Here is a 16,735-nt window from a genome sequence, read left to right on the forward strand (position 1 = left end):
CTTTCCCATAACGGTTGGTGCGGCAGCAGCACGCAGAAACCTGCCGCGAACGGCACATCAGCAACACTCGACTGCCAGGTCCTTATCTCGACATTTAAAGCCTCTGGACAGCGTCTTGTCACAGGCAGCTGCAGCGAGCTGCCTTTGCATGTGTGTTGACGCAAGATACTTGCATTGTTGTTACTGCAGGATATAACTCAGGAGACAACCTTTTTCCTCCTCTCGTGCTGGCGTGCAGAAAGCTTGCATTTGAGCCTAAAGCACAGTAAGATGGTGGTTACCGGCCTGCACAATGAAGGAAAGCCCCACCAAAACAAAAATGACTAAAACGGGCGCAAAAAGGAAACTCATCTAGCTGCATATAAACATATAAACATATATATATATATATATAAACATATATATATATATATATATATATATATATATATATATATATATATATATATACTACGAGTAAATACTTGAAGAACAATACCCTGTCGGAGCTGAAATATAAGAATGATGGTGATAATATCACTGTTAAAAGGTGAGGTCACTAAATAATAAAATAAAAGGTCCAGTTTGGGTGTTTTTATGTAATGACATATTTAACAAATAAATAAATAAATTTGAGCTGAAATGATAAGTCAGATGCAAAAGTTTGTGCATGGCTGGGTGGCAGGGAGAAATTTATCTCCCCTCCTAAAAGAACAAAGAAGTAGTTAGTACGACTCCTTGAGAGGCCACTTGGAGGGAATATGGCGGTCTGGCTGTGCACAAGGAACTTTTACGCACGGCCAAAAGTTTTCTTGTGTGTGTGTGTGAGTCTGTGTGTGTGTGTGTGTGTGTGCAGAGAAGGAGAGCAGGAAGGAAAGCGGAATCCACCGGAACACTCACTGTTCTTGCGCTGGGAGACAGAGAGCCGTTGGATATGTACGGGTTGGTGAGGTCCGGGATCATCAGAAACGGGTAGCCTGGATAGTGCGGACTCTTAAAAAGGCCACCATCTTGCTGTCTTCTCAGTGCTGCAGAAGAGGGGGGAGGGACAGATTGGGGGGGGGGGTCAGGACTTCTCAAAGCACACAGCCCACACGTAGTAGCTCTTTGTGTTTAAAAAAATACTGCGGATGTTATTTATTTATACAAACGTTCACCTTCGCTGAAGTAGTCTCGTGTTTTTTCGTAACTTTCTGAGTCGGGTCTGGTTTGGGGGCGCCTCTCTGCCTGCTGCAAGGGAGGACATGCACACAGACACAAACAGGAGGGGGGGGGGGAGAAGAAACTATTATAACTCTCAACACTGCTGGTCACACAGTGGCTCAATTCGTGAACTTTTTTTTTTTTTTTACCTCCGAGTCCGACGAGCTGCTGTTGTTCTCCGACTCGTTCACCAGGGAGGACTTGACGTCGTCCAGGTCCCTCTCCGCGGAGACGTTTTCGGAGATCTTTTCCTCCTGCTCCCCTTCGTCTTTGAAGGGAATCATCTCATCGTTGGCCCCCAGATCGTCCCCGCCGCCTCCGTTCAGCTGCGGCATTTTTGCGCACCGTTGGACGTGGAAGGGGGGGAAAAAACAACAACAAACAAAAACACGAAGAGTTTACTTTTCTGCGTCGGTGTTTGCCCAAAACGCGCCGCTCTGATCGCAGTAATAGTTTCACAAGTCCCCGTTCATCCTGTGAAGTCGGCTCCGTGCTCCATCCGTGTCCATAATCCACAGTTTAGAAGTTCAACTCTGGCGCCGCGTGGAGAGGAGCGAACGGACGCTTCGGCGTCTGCGGCCGAACGCGCAGCAACTTGGCAAAGTTTCGTCTCCTTTTGCAGCTTGTGGACAACTTGCGGTCCTCCTTGTATGTCTCTTGTGCTCCTGAGGAATGGAGGGGTGGATTGGGGGGGGGTGGCGGTGTGTATGTGTGTGTGTGTGTGTGTGGGAGAGGTGGGGGGGGGGACTTTCTCTCCTCCTATGGAACCTGGAGACAACATAAACTTATACAGCCCAGTCGAGAGAAAGCAACAGTTCCAGTTTCATCTCCGTATATCCATGCATAAAAAGGACAAAATGGATTAAGTGCCAAAAAAAAAAGAAAGAAAACGAGGGGGAGGTTTCTTTACTTCTGACTCACTTTCCTTGCCGTAAGAACAAACTGTTTCTGGTGTTCATCCACAAAGTTCTGTTTAATAAAAATAAAATTATAATAATAAAAAAAAGCACAGCGAGAGAGAAATGCGACAAATCTTTCAGCCGCTCCTTCCTTCCCTCCACATTGCTGCTGGAGAGAGTGCGCTCCGGAAAAAGAAGAAGAAGAAAGAAAAAAAAAACTACTTGGTTGTTGAAGTGGAAGGAAAAGCGCAGGCTGTCCGCGGCTCAGAGGAGGAGTTTGCGCTGAAAACCGACACTCCATTCAGCCCCATGCAGATCAGCTATTCTTAACCCTCCAACCACCGAGGCGCAGCCCCCACACCGACCGCACAATCACACCGACAGGGCCAGGAGGGGGGGCAAGCAAGACAATATACAAAAATAACAAACAATGGCTGCAAATTATTACGGTGTTCTTGCTAATTTGGCGCGCACGCTAATAATTTGTTTTCCTGTTTTGAATTTGTCTGGTTTTTAACTTTATTGTGAAATATTTACACACACACCGACAGAAAAAAAACAATGAGATCTCCTCAACTCCTTCAGAAACACTGTTCTCTTTTGAAATCTGCTTCAGCTTTTTGCTAATTTTTTTTTAGTTTTTGTCTTCTTAAATGCCACTTTTAGCTTGCAGCTATGATTCTGCCATTTTTAGCTTCTTGCTAGCCTTTTGCTACTTCTTGCTTTAGGTCAGACTTTTGCTACTTTTAGAATGTAGCTACCCTTTTGCTACTTATACTTTTAACATTTAGCTACCAGTCTCATACTTTTGCTTTTAGCTATGATTCCACCACTTCAGCCTTTTGCTGTTTTTAAATTTTAGCTAGTCTTTTGTTACTTGTAGCATTTAGCTACCAGTCTGCTGCTTTAGCTTTAAGCTAGCCTTTTGCTACTTTTGGTATTAAGCTGCCATTCTGCCACTTTTAGCAATTAGCTAGCCTTTTGATACTTTTAGCATTAAGCTGCCATTCTGCTACTTTTAGCCTTAAGCTATGATTTTGTCACTTTTAGCTTCTAGCTAATCTTTTGCTACTTTTAGGTTTTAGCATTTGCATCTTTTAGCTAGAGTTTTGTTCCTTTTAGCTAGTGTTCTGCCTTTAACAATATAGTTTCAGCTTCGTCAGCAAATTTCAGCAGCCAATCAGCACTCGGTATTCCACTTTTCTGATTGTTATTGTTATGTATTATCATTTGCTGTCCGCATTTGCTTGAATAAATCTTAAGCACTAGCTGTGAGCAGCTGATATTTCTGCCACAGACCACACGGCCTCCGTCTCAGTAAAGATGACACGCCACACAGGTTTTTAGTGACAAACTCCCAAATTACACGCTGCTGCTGTTCAAATTGCACGTCTGGAGAGGGAGAGGGAGGACAATGCACGCTAACACCTGGGATAAGCAGGGCCCATTATGGCCCAACCGAAGGCTCGGCGGTGAGGCAACGGGAGCAGCCAGGCCCTTTCTGTGACAGGACATGCCCGCCTTACGCTGCTCTTATCCCTCTCCCTCTGCAGGCCCAAAGCACGTTGCTCCATTGTTGGTTTGAGGAACAGGATTGTTGACCTGGTTTTGCAAGCGGTCTTGCTTGGAAGGACAGGGGAGGAGGAGGAGGAGGAGGGGGGTAGTAGTTACAACATCTTTATGTTTTTCTTTTCTTTTGTTCTTGTGGAGCAACTTTGCTTATAAATCTTTATCATGCCAGTAGGGGAAAAGAAAAAAAAAAGACATACTGTAGAAATGAAATTTCGTGGGCTCGTGGAGAGCTGAAAAGTTTTCCAACACAAGCAAGTTAGCAGTTTTATTGTTTTTTTTTTTAAGAACATTTCCTCATTCCAGCTTCACCTACTGTGTCAGTCCAATGCCAGTGGACCTCACACTTTTCTTTTTCGCTGATGCCATCCGACAGGCTGCTCTTGTTTAAGAAAAGAAGTCATTGATGTTGTTGACTGTGTGTCAGCGAGCTGAAGGTTGACTGACAATTCAGCGGTGTCTCCATGGGCCTCATTAGATCCCCAGATTCCTTCTGGGTGTTTCTGTGTGTGTGCGTGTGTGTGTGTCTGTGTGTGTGTGTATGTATTTGTATTCAGTTTAAAGCAACATATAGTGCAGCCGCATACTGAATCTTCTATGAATTTCAGTAATAGAGGGGATCTCATGCACTGAAATACACATTGCTGCACTTGCATGTACACACACTGGTGAAGATTTGGCCCCAGGGCAGCACATCATTGTTTGTGTGTGTGTGTGTGTGTGTGTTTAAAAGAGGGGGGGCACAGAATGCAGAGAATGTACCAAATACATTTGCTCATCCAGCTTCATGATTCAACCTGCTTGGCTCAACACTAATTCACAATACTGTCTTTTTTTGCGCCGAAAATAAATGCAAAACAGATACTTTTATTTTATTTTATTGTATTTTTTTAAATGTATCACACGTCAGAGTTGATCTACTCTCCTCTTGTCCCGGCAGGTGGGATTACAAATATTCAGTGCTCATCTGCCATGGCCTTATAAAAGATTAATAAAGAAATCAAATATTTAAACAAGTCAACGCAGAAAAAAAATAAAAAATAAGAAGAACGACATGCAGAGGCAGCCGCTAGACAGGAATATCTCCTGAATAAGGACACCTCACACACACACGTTGGAGCAGTGTGTTACAAAGCACCACTGGCATGCAGTAAGTAGACTGTTGTTCTGTAACAGTACAGTGAGAAATAATCCAGTTTATCTGTCATGTTTTATTCAAGTGAGAAAGCAACAGTTTCAAGGCTGCCTATCATTACAAGCACTTGTTGGTTTGGGAGGAAACTACAGAAAAAAAAAAAAAAAAAAACGCCTGGTTGTAAGTAAAACTCTCAGTCCAAAGCCCCTCTAAGTGGCTGCACTTTGACCTTTTTTAATTTTTTTTTGCATGATCTGATAATCTACAGTTTGACAAAACTTATTTCCCCTACGTTCTTTATCTCCATTTGCATCGTTTGCTCCCCCGTCGGCTGCCCCGTTGGAGCGAGATGGGTTGTAGCAGGGAGCTGATGAGGGGTCAGGAGAGATGCGAACAGCCACAATCTTAGCCCGGGGGCAGATCGACTGGTGGCCAGAAAATTTATTCAGAGGGTGCTGTCCCTGCATCTGCCTCACTTTGAAGTTGCTCTCACAACTCTGGCATGTCGTACGTGACTGAGTAGTGATTTTTTTTTCTTCTTCTTCTTTTTTTCTCACTAAAGAAAGTGTGAAAAAGCAGAGACGGAGACGTGGCGCGTGCCAGCACACATGTATATGCGAAATGTGTCCCTGCTAGTGTATGTTTGTGCGGTGCTCGGCGCATGTGTGTGTGTGTTTGATGGAGAGAGTAGAAGACAGAGTCCAGGAGAGATGGGGAGAGAAAGAGGCTGTGTGCCAACCCATGTGCGCATTGGAGAATTCAAGGTCATCCTTTCATGTTTTGCCAACCATCGGTCAATCAGCTTCCAATCAAAGTGGTGCCTAATTCAGCACTAATTCCCATCGTTCCCCCCCCCTCCCCCCTCACTGTTAAAGCAGTCTCCCCCCCTCCCTGTCTTCCCTATGATCTGCTGCAGTGTGTCCAACATGTGTTGCCAGGCCAAATCCACCCTGTCAAGTTCTCTAATAATACCAGAGGAAGCGTGTGGAGAACATGTCAGATCACACAGTGTGCTAATGTGGGGCTTCCAGCTCGACTCGGGAGATTTAGATTTCACTCGATCGTCTCCGAGGCGCACCAAACTCGTGTTCCTTCATTGGAGCAGAGGGCTCTTCAAAACGTCTTCATTTGATTTTTTTTTCTTCTTCTTCTTCTTAATTTCTTTTCTTGAATTCTAAGGGTCGAGTGTATAAATTGCTCACTTCAGACCTGGATTACAATGAAACCGCCGCTCCCTAAAAGGTGAAGTGGTTCGAATTCACTGATGGGGAGAAAAGATCAAAGCAATTTGGAAGCTATGCTATACTTTATTAAATTATGGGGGTTCTTTGAAAGTATGCGAGTGTCACCTGCCGCGCGACACGTCAAACCTTTCTGTGAAGCTGATCTGTTTGCAGTCGGAGTATGTCATGAGATATTTTGCTAACAGACAAAGGAATACACATAAACCCCAATTTGCTGGCTTTCGAGCAACAAGTTGGATTTTTTTTTTTTCGTAGCCCAGGAAAGGCTTGGAGCACAGATTAAAAAACACAAAATGATTTGAAATGATCAAATCAGAAGAGAGTCGTTTTTATTTTTATTTATTTATTTTCATTTCTTTTGTTTTGTCTATCTGCTAGAGCTCAGAGGAGGTGGTCGACACCGTTGAAGGTCGCATCGTTTAAATCCCCGACCCAAAGGCAAGTGGAGGATGAAAAAAGTCAAAACAATAATTTCCTACAATATAAGACCTAAAAATAAATGTCCCACACATGGAAAAAGTCTGACTCCGTGATACAGGAAACCAAACGCAGCAGGAAGCCCGATCTACGAGACTGCGTCACAAGCCCAAGAGAGATGAGATTAAACTGGGATTTAGTGCTTATCTTGGTTTAACTTATCCTTAATTTAGTTTAGGTTTAATCATCAACCTGATCAGAAAGGGGTTTTGTACGTCCCCGTCCCCCCCCCGCACTTGTTTTGTTTGTTTTAATGTGGCATTAAAATACTTTGGCAGGTATTTACATACAATTCTATGGGTGTTGGCAAACACAAACAGCAGCAGCAGCAGCTAGCTGTAGCACTTCTGGCGCACCATGGGCCACTTCATAATATTTCTGTCGGATTAAACACCGGATTTGAAATTAAAGGCACTTTAAAGGTTTGTGAAACAGCACTCACACGAACCACACTGACATTTTTCAGCTTGAGGCTGTTTTAGGACAGTCGCTATCCACTTGGGTCCCGGCCCGGTTCAAGGTCCACTCCTCCCTTCGTCCCTTCGTCAGGTCACACCTTTGCAGCCATGGTCAGTTTGTACTCGTATTTTTTGGGCAGGAAAAGAAGATGTCTGCCTCAGGTCTCGGTGGCAAACAGCTGACCATGTTTACGGAAGTTATAAGAGAAAAGAAACTCTTTCTATGTGAGAGAGAAAATGAAAATAGATGTCGAACGTGACAACAAAACAACCAGGAGACATAATCGAAACAACCAAATTCAGCATCTATTTTCTGTTTATTTATTTATTTAGTTTCAAATAAAAGTTTTAACGTTAATTTACGGATGCAGCACTAAGCTGTGCTCGAGTGTTTTCCTGGTTTCCAGCACACATTCCTGTGGAATCTCATGTATAAATCTGTTGAAGATCAAGTCTTCGAATTCTTTGCTCCCTTCACCCGTCAGTGACTCACGCCGTCATCTCAGTCGTCTTTCTGCTCTGCTGCCTCTGAACACAACTATTTACATATGTTTCCGTTCTGCTGCCTTTTAATAAACAAACATCCCTACTTTCATACATTTGTTTTTCACACCATCGTTTCTCCGTTTGTGATTTTTCTGTCTATTTTTACTTCTGCTTAATTCGGGCTGTTTCAGCTGTTCGCCTATGAAAAGGTTCAGCTCATTCAGGAGACGGGCGCTGTCAGGGCTTCGTTTTTTTTTAACTTTTCTGCTTTTCAACGTATATCTTCAATTCCATTAAAAACATTGTTTCTCTTTGAAATCTGCTTCACCATACTTGGCCTAATTTTGTCTTCTTCTGCTGCTTCTCATGCTTTCATCTTTAGCTGTTTAGCTGTTTTATTACATTTAGCTAGAATTTGGCCATTTTTAGCTTTTCTGCTACTTTAAATTTTAGCTACCTATATGCATCATTTTAGCCACTCTTTTGCTGCTTTTAGCTTTGCTCCATTAGCTTTTAGCTATTGTTCTGCAATGTTTAGCTTTAGAGCTACCTTTCTGCTCCTTTTAGCCAGCCTTTTGCTACTTTTAGCTTTGCTCTGTTAGCTTTTAGCTATTGTTCTGCTTTGTTTAGCTTTGAGCTACCTTTCTGCTCCTTTTAGCCAGGCCTTTGCTATTTTTAGCTTTGCTCCATTAGCTTTCAGCTATTGTTCTGCAACATTTAGCTGTGAGCTACCTTTCTGCTCCTTTTAGCTAGCCTTTCGCTACTTCTATCTCCTAGCAATCATTTTTGCTGCTCTTCATTTGTAGCTAGTCCATTGCTCCTTTTAGCTTTTGGCTGCTTCTCTTAGCTTGAACACCTTCAGCTTTGGCTTCCTCAGCCATCCAATCACTCAGCAGCCACTCTGAACTCTCCAGCTGAAATCATCCTCATGCACCAGACAGAAGCCGAGTCAGAAATGCACCTCGGCTCATCATAAGTGTGTTTTTCTTCCCGACTGCCCACGACACAGAGTCACTTCACGTGTGCCGACTGCCTTCCAGCCGCTGCAGAACAATCAGCAGCTTTATAGAACCTAAACGTTGGATTTTTGTGTTGATTCAGCCAAAAAGGCCCGAACTTACACAAGCCTCCTGGATCAACACCACAACATATTAGCTCACCTCCTCAGTCATCGCGCTAAGTCTGGATGGGAGTGTCTCGCGCAATCATGGATCTCACAAAAATAACCTCATATCCGTTTTAATCCGCAGAAAGGTCCCCTTTCCAGGCTGGCATGGGCGTATGTGGCATTTAAGACTGCGCGAGGATATGATTAGATGACAGTTTTTACTGCCTAAAGGGTGTAGCTGAAACACTAAACTGTGCAAGGGAAAGGAAAATAAAAGACTCTGATGCAAAGTTTTATTCCTGCCTTGCCCTTTTGTTGCATTTGTCATATCTTTTTCAAGCATATTATTGTTTTACAGGCAAAAAAAAACAAAAAAAGAAGTGTGTGTGCACCATAAAGATGTAGAAAGGGAGTGGAAATTTTCTATATGATTGCAATAAACTGGCGGCAAACCCGAATCAACACGAGCCTCCTTTAAGAAATGAATGAATGAGTGAGTGATGATAACGAGCCCTAATAAAGACAAATCAATTTTTTTTTTTTTTTTACACAAAGAGTGTCAGAAAAGATCAGAACAAACAAAAAAAACAACATCAAACCAAGTCTTTCAGCGAGGATTTACATGGCTGCTAAGAAGTGCTCGCTCACACCTCTCTGAAATACATGTTCGTGTTTTTCTGTGTTGCGGAGGATGCTTTTAAGCAGCATTATTTCCGAGAACTTCAAAGCCTGCCAAAAGCACTCTCCTTTTGGAGTGTGCTGCAGCTTCAAAATGTACTTATATTTTCCAAATGGACAGGAAGAGGCCCTCACTGGTATTGAGGTGATGCTAATGCAGAGTGGCGCTAGCTGTTTTTTTTTTCTTTCTTTTTCTATTTTGTTTTTAAGAGTAACTCAGTTTATAGCACAGAAATACAGCCTGTATTAAAAAAAAAAAAAAAAAAAAAAAACAGTAATAGTCTTTTACAAGCTTGGTTTTATGTTCACTTTAATTCTTCATTATTTTACACACTAGAAGACAAACAGATTTTTTATTATGCTGTGTTCTTATGGAAATCTGGGTTTTATTATTGAGAGGGGGGAAAAAAAAGGCTAAAACAATCAGAGCCAACAATGCCAACAAGTCCTCGCGGACGCGTTTTACTGTGTTCACCGTTACAGTCTAACTACCATAATTGTCTCAAAGACCTGAGTCAGACGTTTTCCAGATGCTGCATCCAGGTACCCTGAGATCCGCTGAGAGGCAAAGGGGCAACGATGTTTTTGCTCGTGGCTGTTTGCTTGGCAACTGTCTAAAACTGGCAGACAGACTTGGATGAAACGTTCAGGAAACAACGTCTACTAAATGAACTTTTCGAGCCAACCCCGTGTAAGATGGTCGCCACAGCTAAGTGACCTTAGCCAGCACAAAAATGACTCTAACTCAATTAAATTTAGAGATATTAAACTAAAATTTGGTGTGGTAGTAGCTGAGATTCATCCCTAATGTGTAGTCTGAGCGCTGCATATTGCACAATATCTGCTTTTAAAACTTCTCCGTTAACTAGTTACTGGGAACTCTGCCTGTCTGTTAGCGAAATATCTCATGACACACTGGACCGATTTTAATGACACTCTCCCACAGTCTTCACTGGATCTACAGCTACAACTGATTAACTTTTAGCATCAACCTAAGTTAAGATGTACCCCACAGCTCTGTGACTTCAACCAACACAAAAATGACTCAAACTCGATGCAATTTACAGATATTAAGCTTAAATTTGGCGTGGTAGTAGCTCAGAATCATCCACAACACATAATCTGAGCACTAACAGATTGCACAAGATTTTACAATGTTGTGTGAAATTGATCTTAACCTTTTTTTCAAGATTTGACTGAAAAAAGTCACCATAACTCCACCATTTCTCAACATTATATGATCTTAGTTTAAAACTCTGTCAAGAAAGGCGCCAGGTGATATGCACTCCCCTCCAAGAAATACTCGTCCTTTTATCGATCCAGTTAACGTTTTGCAAGTTTTTAACTGTGTGTGTGTGTGTTTTCTCAGCTGACGATGAGTCGCACGGCTCCTCGGAGGACCGGAGATTAGTTCTTGTGATATAAACCCCTTCCCGGGTGTCAGGGGCTGTTGACTTTATTTAATATGTCCTCCAGATTTTTTACGAGCATTACGCAAATGAAATGGTTTCCATTATGCGTGAACCATACATTTCTGCAGAGGCATGCGAAGGCAGCGGACAGCTGGAAGTAACTCGAGCCCCCTTCGGTCACTTATCAGCCCTGGCATCCCTGCCATTTCCCATCGCCATCTTCGGGCCAGAAGAATCCAGCCTTTGTTTCCGTCTCTGTGGGCCCTGTGTTAGCTCAGCAGCCCCGCGCTGATTGTTGCAGAGATATTAAAGAAAATGGTAGATTTGTCTTTGTCCAAATAACCCTGTCTTGTGACATCCAAGCTTTGTGTGCATGTGTGTGTGTGCTGGTTGAAGGGGTGGGGGCAGCTGCACCTGCGCTGTATATCAACATCACGGTCTGCAGCAGACACTCAGGAAGAGAGGTGGCTTTCACGCCGACGGCTTCGCTGCTGCTGCTTGTAGTTTCCGAACAACGATCTGGTCTTCCTCGGCTCTACGGGCCCCGGCCACGGTCTGCGCGGCCTTGAGCTTAACCCGCCGACTGAGCCGTCATCAAACTTCCTCCCATCCCCCCACCCTTATTCGCTGTGGCGCTGGAGCTTCCAGGATGCTTTCTGACTGTCTGTTTTACACATAAAGACAGGATCCCCTGAGGGGTTGTTAGGAGGTTACACGGGGGTAGTGAAGGGGTCAGGGAGAAACTGTCAGTCTATTTCCTCTCTCTGGCCTTGGGAAACTGCACCACAAGTCCTTTGCATATTTTTAGTGTTCTTGCTGGGTTTTGTCTCTGAGTATCCACAGGAGGAGGCAAACTGATTCCCACTCCACCGGGGTTTTGGAGTTTCTCATGGGCTGCCTATTATTATCGCCCGCCGACGAAACCCAGAGGAGGACGATCATGTCTTTGCCCGTTCAAGACAGGTGCCAGAAGCCGATTGGCCTTAAAAGGCACACCTCTAAGTATAACTCGGTCGATTTTACAAATACTGACCAAACAATTTGGTGTAGTAGTAGCTGGGACTGATCCCCAACACGTTCTGAATGCTAACTGACTGTGCAGGACCTTTGTTTAACATTTTGGCATTAACTCCTACGACTCAACATTGTCTGTCTGTTTGCAAAATATCTCAAGAACCACCAGATGGATTTAAACGAAACTTTCAGATAATAATCACTAGATGTACTTCCACAACTGATTAATGTTTGGAGTCAACCCAATTCAAGATGGCGGCCACAGTCAATTCACTTTGGCAGACAAAGAAATGGCTATAAATCAGCCAGTTTTAGATATTGCGCTAAAATTTGATGAGGTCGTTGCTGAGAGTCATTTACAGCACTTCCTCTGAGCTTGATATCGAACGTTACACTTTTTTTTAGTTTAGATTAATCTATTTTTTATCTCCCAGATTGAGCATGCGCAATACAAAACGTGATGGAAATGCTGCCAGAGGCTGGAAAGCATCATTTGTATGCCCCGTAGTTTCTCTGCGCAAGCCTCCTCCGGTGATTGAGTCATGCTTGAATATCTACAGCTGGAAAAGCAGGGGCCTGTGAGTGCGGGAGCTGCAAACGGAGACAAGGTCGCACTTGCTTGAAGAAAACAAACCCAAAAGGCTGATCATTTTTTCGTGCTGATCTGGATTCAAGCTGTCCTGTAAGTATCACTTATATTGCACTCGTTGCGCTGAAGCAAAGTGTGGAATTATGAGAAATTGAAGACAGCCTCTTGCCTTCCTCGTCTAGGATCGATGCAAGGTGACGGCAGGTGTGGAAGCGTGACCTCTGAGGACGCTGCCTCGGGTGGTCACGCTCCTTCACGTTAAGACAGCGTGTACCGAGAATCACCCGAGCAGCCCAGATAATATTGCTCACCGACGTGTCTGACCTGCTGCGCCACATTTCTTCCCCGTTATCTCAAAGCACATCGACACCTCTGTTTCTGCGGCGAGGACGGGCCTCCGCTCACCGGTGGCTGTTTTTTCAAAATATCTGCTTTGTGTGAAATAATCTGATTGGGACTGGATGATAAAAAAAAGCCCATTCCGGAGTAATGAGTCCAGATTAAAAACGGCTACTGTACAGTCACGGAGCCACCACTTGCAAGAGCTAAACAGAGAGAGCAGGTTCAATCGCAAAAACTTGTCCTTTTGTTTCTCAAGCCAGTCGTTATGGAGTGAACGGGAAGGTGTGTGCCAACAAAAATAAGTCATTACTGTTATGCTTTGGCCCACCTCGCTGCAGAGCTCGACTGTGCAGCTGCACGGTGGAAAACAAACAGTGCAGTGCAGCTGGGCTCCTCAAGACAGCAAATGGGGAATTTTAATCCCCCCCCTCCTTTTTTTTTGGCACCAGTCAGATTTATTTGGTCATAAAGAAAAGGAAAAAGCCCACCCCCACCAACCATCTGAAAAGGATTGGGAAGTGAGAGTGCAAATTATGCCAGAGCCCCTGTTGCATACTTAGAAACACAACAGGTCAGGAAATGAATCCCTGGAAGGTCAAAGTGCTTGAAACACAGAGGAGGCCAATTAACCGGGAGAGCCCCGCGTTTGAGGGAGATACCTGCGCACTTCCAAATAGACTGTCGCACGTCAGGGAAAAAAAAAAAAAAAAAGGGGGCAAAATGCACCTTTATCTGTGGCAGAACTCACAGCGAGACTCTCCGGCGTTACGGCCTGGCGAGTCGGCGGACGCCTTTCCGCGCAGCCCCGCAGCGTGTGCCGTGGAAAGATCCTCAAACTGTTTCCAGCTGTCACATCCCTCCCTCTCCCCCCAGCCCCGACGGTCCAACTCCTAACCTGATCTGCCGGGGCACGGCGAGGTGAGGGTCGGGCCTCCAGGAGGATTCATAACATGTAACTTAAACTCGGAGAATTAGTTTCTGAATTGCCCGTGGTCGGAAACAAAGACGTGCTGCGGCCCTGCGCTTCTCGTGTTACCTTTATCGCTTTCTCGTCTTACATTAGACTCCAGAAGTCTTTAGTCAAACAATAGCTGGGCAGAGGAGATTTTAAAAACGCCACAAACGCGTCAAAGGAGGCTGCAATTAGTAGTCCAGCGCTTAGGTGTATCTCTGCTGCTCGCTTTTTGCTGCGACGTTCCTTGAAGGAATACGTGTCGCCCACAGGTCTTCATGTCAACTTCCTGTTGGCTAACATTGACTACCTGTGGCAGCCATTTTGATCACTTGTTGATGTACAATACGTAACAGGAATTGGTTCCTTGGTTTTCATGTCCTCCTGACTACCAGGAGCTCAAATTTACCCTCTGTGGAGGAGGGTAAACCTGAATATCTCCCACCCACTGCACACTACAGAATGAGGTCCTTTTGCGATCTACAGAGGACATTTAGGGCTTCTCAATGAGACCAAATGTAAAGTGGTGGGGCTAATTACCTTACAAAGATTGGGGGATTTAAAAAAATACAAATGTGATAGGATAATATTTATTTTTCTTGGTAGTCAGGACGACGTGAGAAAAATACAGAGCTGCACATCCGTCTCCTGTTCAAGGATGTTACCCTAAAGGTGTCTTTACCTGAAAGAATTTAAGGAGTCAGGTGAGGAGATTTCGTGACAGCTCGACTGACAAGCAGGCAGAGAGTAATTTCAGCTATTTGAAGTCAGAAATGAGCTTCTCCCGGGTTCCAAGTCCGGCTGGAGGCCATTTTTCTCAGACCTGGTTGATATTTTTCGACTCGTGTTACTTTTAGGCAACAATGCTTACTGGGCAGAACTGAAAACAAAATAGAAAATCTAATTTCTAAACACATTTAACAGCTAAATTGCATCTCTCTTTTCGGCTTGTGCAGAGCCACACCAGGATTGAACTGAACGGGAATCTTGTCCCAATTTTGATGTTTTCGTCACGACGTGAATAAAATTTAAACGACATTTAAACGCTCTTAAAAGCCGGTTTTATAATGTGGAAATGTAAGCTCGCGAGCTGACACAAACACACAAAACTTGTTAGGTTTATTTCCTCTTTGCAAACTCAGGTCATAGATTCATATCATGAAGCAGAATCATAAATTGCTGCCGGGGACATTTCTCGACATGGCGAAGCTGAGTTTCACTTCTGCCTCCTGCACAGTTGACATTACATTTGATAGTTCAATAGAGTCATCCCTTTTTTTTACCCAGCACACTGAGGCGCGGACTGCAGGCCTCAAAACGCTCAAGTTTAGTTTCTAATCGAATTACGCCTCAAAACCTTTGGCGAACACGTCGCACACGAAATGCGAGCCGAGCACCGCTCGACCCACACAGAAAGCCTGAAACACAAAACACAGCTTGGCTTTACTAGTAAAGGGAACAGGGTGTGTTTGGTTAACAAACATAAGCTGTTTATGATTTATCAGGATTTTTTTGTGGTGTTATGTGAAAAGATCACAGTAAAAAAAAAAAAAAGGAATCTTCTGCATGTCCCTTCTGCTTTTTGGCTCCATATGTGATTAAAAAAAACAACATAATAAAGAGAACAGCCCTTTTCCTGACAGTTTTTTTTTCTTTTTTCACAATTTTGCTGCTTAGGTTGAATTTAACAGCATCAGAAAACACGAATAAGAACCAGAGGCAGTCAGGATATTCAGGGGGGAATCATCAGCTGGAGTTTTGTTCTGATTTAACTTCCCAAAAACCCTTGATAATGACTTAGATTTCATATGAAAGGCGCTGTGACAAGAGGTTATTCTGTTTAGCTTTGTTTTTAATGGGAGTATGCATGTGTGTGTGTGTGTGTGTGTGTGTGGGGATAACTCTTTATCAAGCCTCGCTATCCAACCCCTTACCTCCCCTTTTTGGGCTTTTAGGAGCATCCTGTGACCTCTGACCTCACGGACAATAGAGGCCAGGACGTTTCCCAGTGAGCGGCGATGGAGCCAACAACAGGAACACGAGGGGTGCTCCTGGGAAACAAACTGTTTATTGTGCAGCAGGATGGACAGCCCACCCCTCCACCCACCCCCACCTCACATGCCCCAGACACTTACTTTCTCACAGTCACAGAGGCGAACTGCACACCTCCGCTGCACGGTCAAAAAAAAAAAAAGAAAAATCCCGCCGGGCGACAGGTGGCAGATTTAAAAGGCCGAAGCACATCGCAGCAGATCCGCTCAAATGTCTCGCAGTTTCTGTGTGCACTGCTGTGTCTGTGTGGCCGCAATTCCAACAAAGCTGGGACGTTGTGTAAAAGCTAAATTAAAACACAATGCAACATTTTACAAAATCTCACAAACCCACGCTTCATTCGCAATGGAACACAGTGGGCATGTGGAATGGTTAAATTAGGAAACTGGAACATTATTAGGAAGAAAATAAGGTAATGGCGCTGACACATCTCAAAAGAGTTGGGCAGTCCTGACCTCTTTCCAGCAGAGAGCATTTGGCACATCATTAAACCAAAAATACAAAAAAAATCCTCCATCAGACAAGAATGGGACAATATTCCTCCAAAACCTCCAGCAGCCGCTCTCCTCAGGTCCTAGATGTTTACAGACTGATGGTAAAAGAAGAGGCAAGGCTTCACGGTGGTCAACATGGACCTGACACATCGTCTTTGAGACCTGTTGCTGCCATAAAATTCAAAATTACCTTATTTTTTCCTACCTAATGGTACAATTTCTATGTTTAAATATGGATATGTTTACCAGGTTTCAATTGTGAATAAAATACGAGTTTAGGAGACTTGCAAATCATCACATTTACATTTTACACAACTTCCCAACTTTGTCAAAATTGAAGTTACATAAACGATTTATGCCTTTCACCTACATCATGACTAAAGATACTCCATCAACAATCTCTACTCTTTCTGTCCCAGCACACTGCCTGTTGAAACATGCTTGTGTTGTTCCAGCTGTTCTCCTGCTTTTCTGTGACGGTTCAAGCTGCAGATTTTTTTTTTAAAAAGTTTATATTTTATCAAACTTTCTGTTTCAAAAGGCCATTTTGTTGGTGCTGCCACTGCCTGTCTGTTTCAGAGGAAATCCCTCCTTTGTCTCTCAAGGAAGCTCAGCAAACTGGGATAACCTGAATTTATCATCCG

General features: G+C 43.8%; 1 protein-coding gene across 2 annotated transcripts in view; it reads right to left on the reverse strand.

The window, feature by feature from the left end:
• tcf7l1b (transcription factor 7 like 1b) overlaps positions 1 to 2,293 on the reverse strand; it is a 37,193-nt gene extending 34,900 nt beyond the window's left edge. Inside the window, exons 1-3 of one of the 2 annotated variants that reach the window (XM_017417225.3) lie at positions 1,332 to 2,293; positions 1,137 to 1,209; positions 880 to 1,007 (exon numbers count right to left, since the gene is read on the reverse strand). In XM_017417225.3, the coding sequence (XP_017272714.1) occupies positions 880 to 1,007; positions 1,137 to 1,209; positions 1,332 to 1,517 (387 nt within the window). In that variant the 5' untranslated portion in view covers positions 1,518 to 2,293. The remainder of the gene's footprint in view (positions 1 to 879; positions 1,008 to 1,136; positions 1,210 to 1,331) is intronic. The other variant, XM_017417226.3, reaches the window with a different exon arrangement.
• Positions 2,294 to 16,735: the final 14,442 nt, after the last annotated feature.

Source organism: Kryptolebias marmoratus, linkage group LG1 (genome assembly GCF_001649575.2).
Source record: "Kryptolebias marmoratus isolate JLee-2015 linkage group LG1, ASM164957v2, whole genome shotgun sequence".
In the NCBI taxonomy this organism is placed as follows: Eukaryota; Metazoa; Chordata; class Actinopteri; order Cyprinodontiformes; family Rivulidae; genus Kryptolebias; species Kryptolebias marmoratus.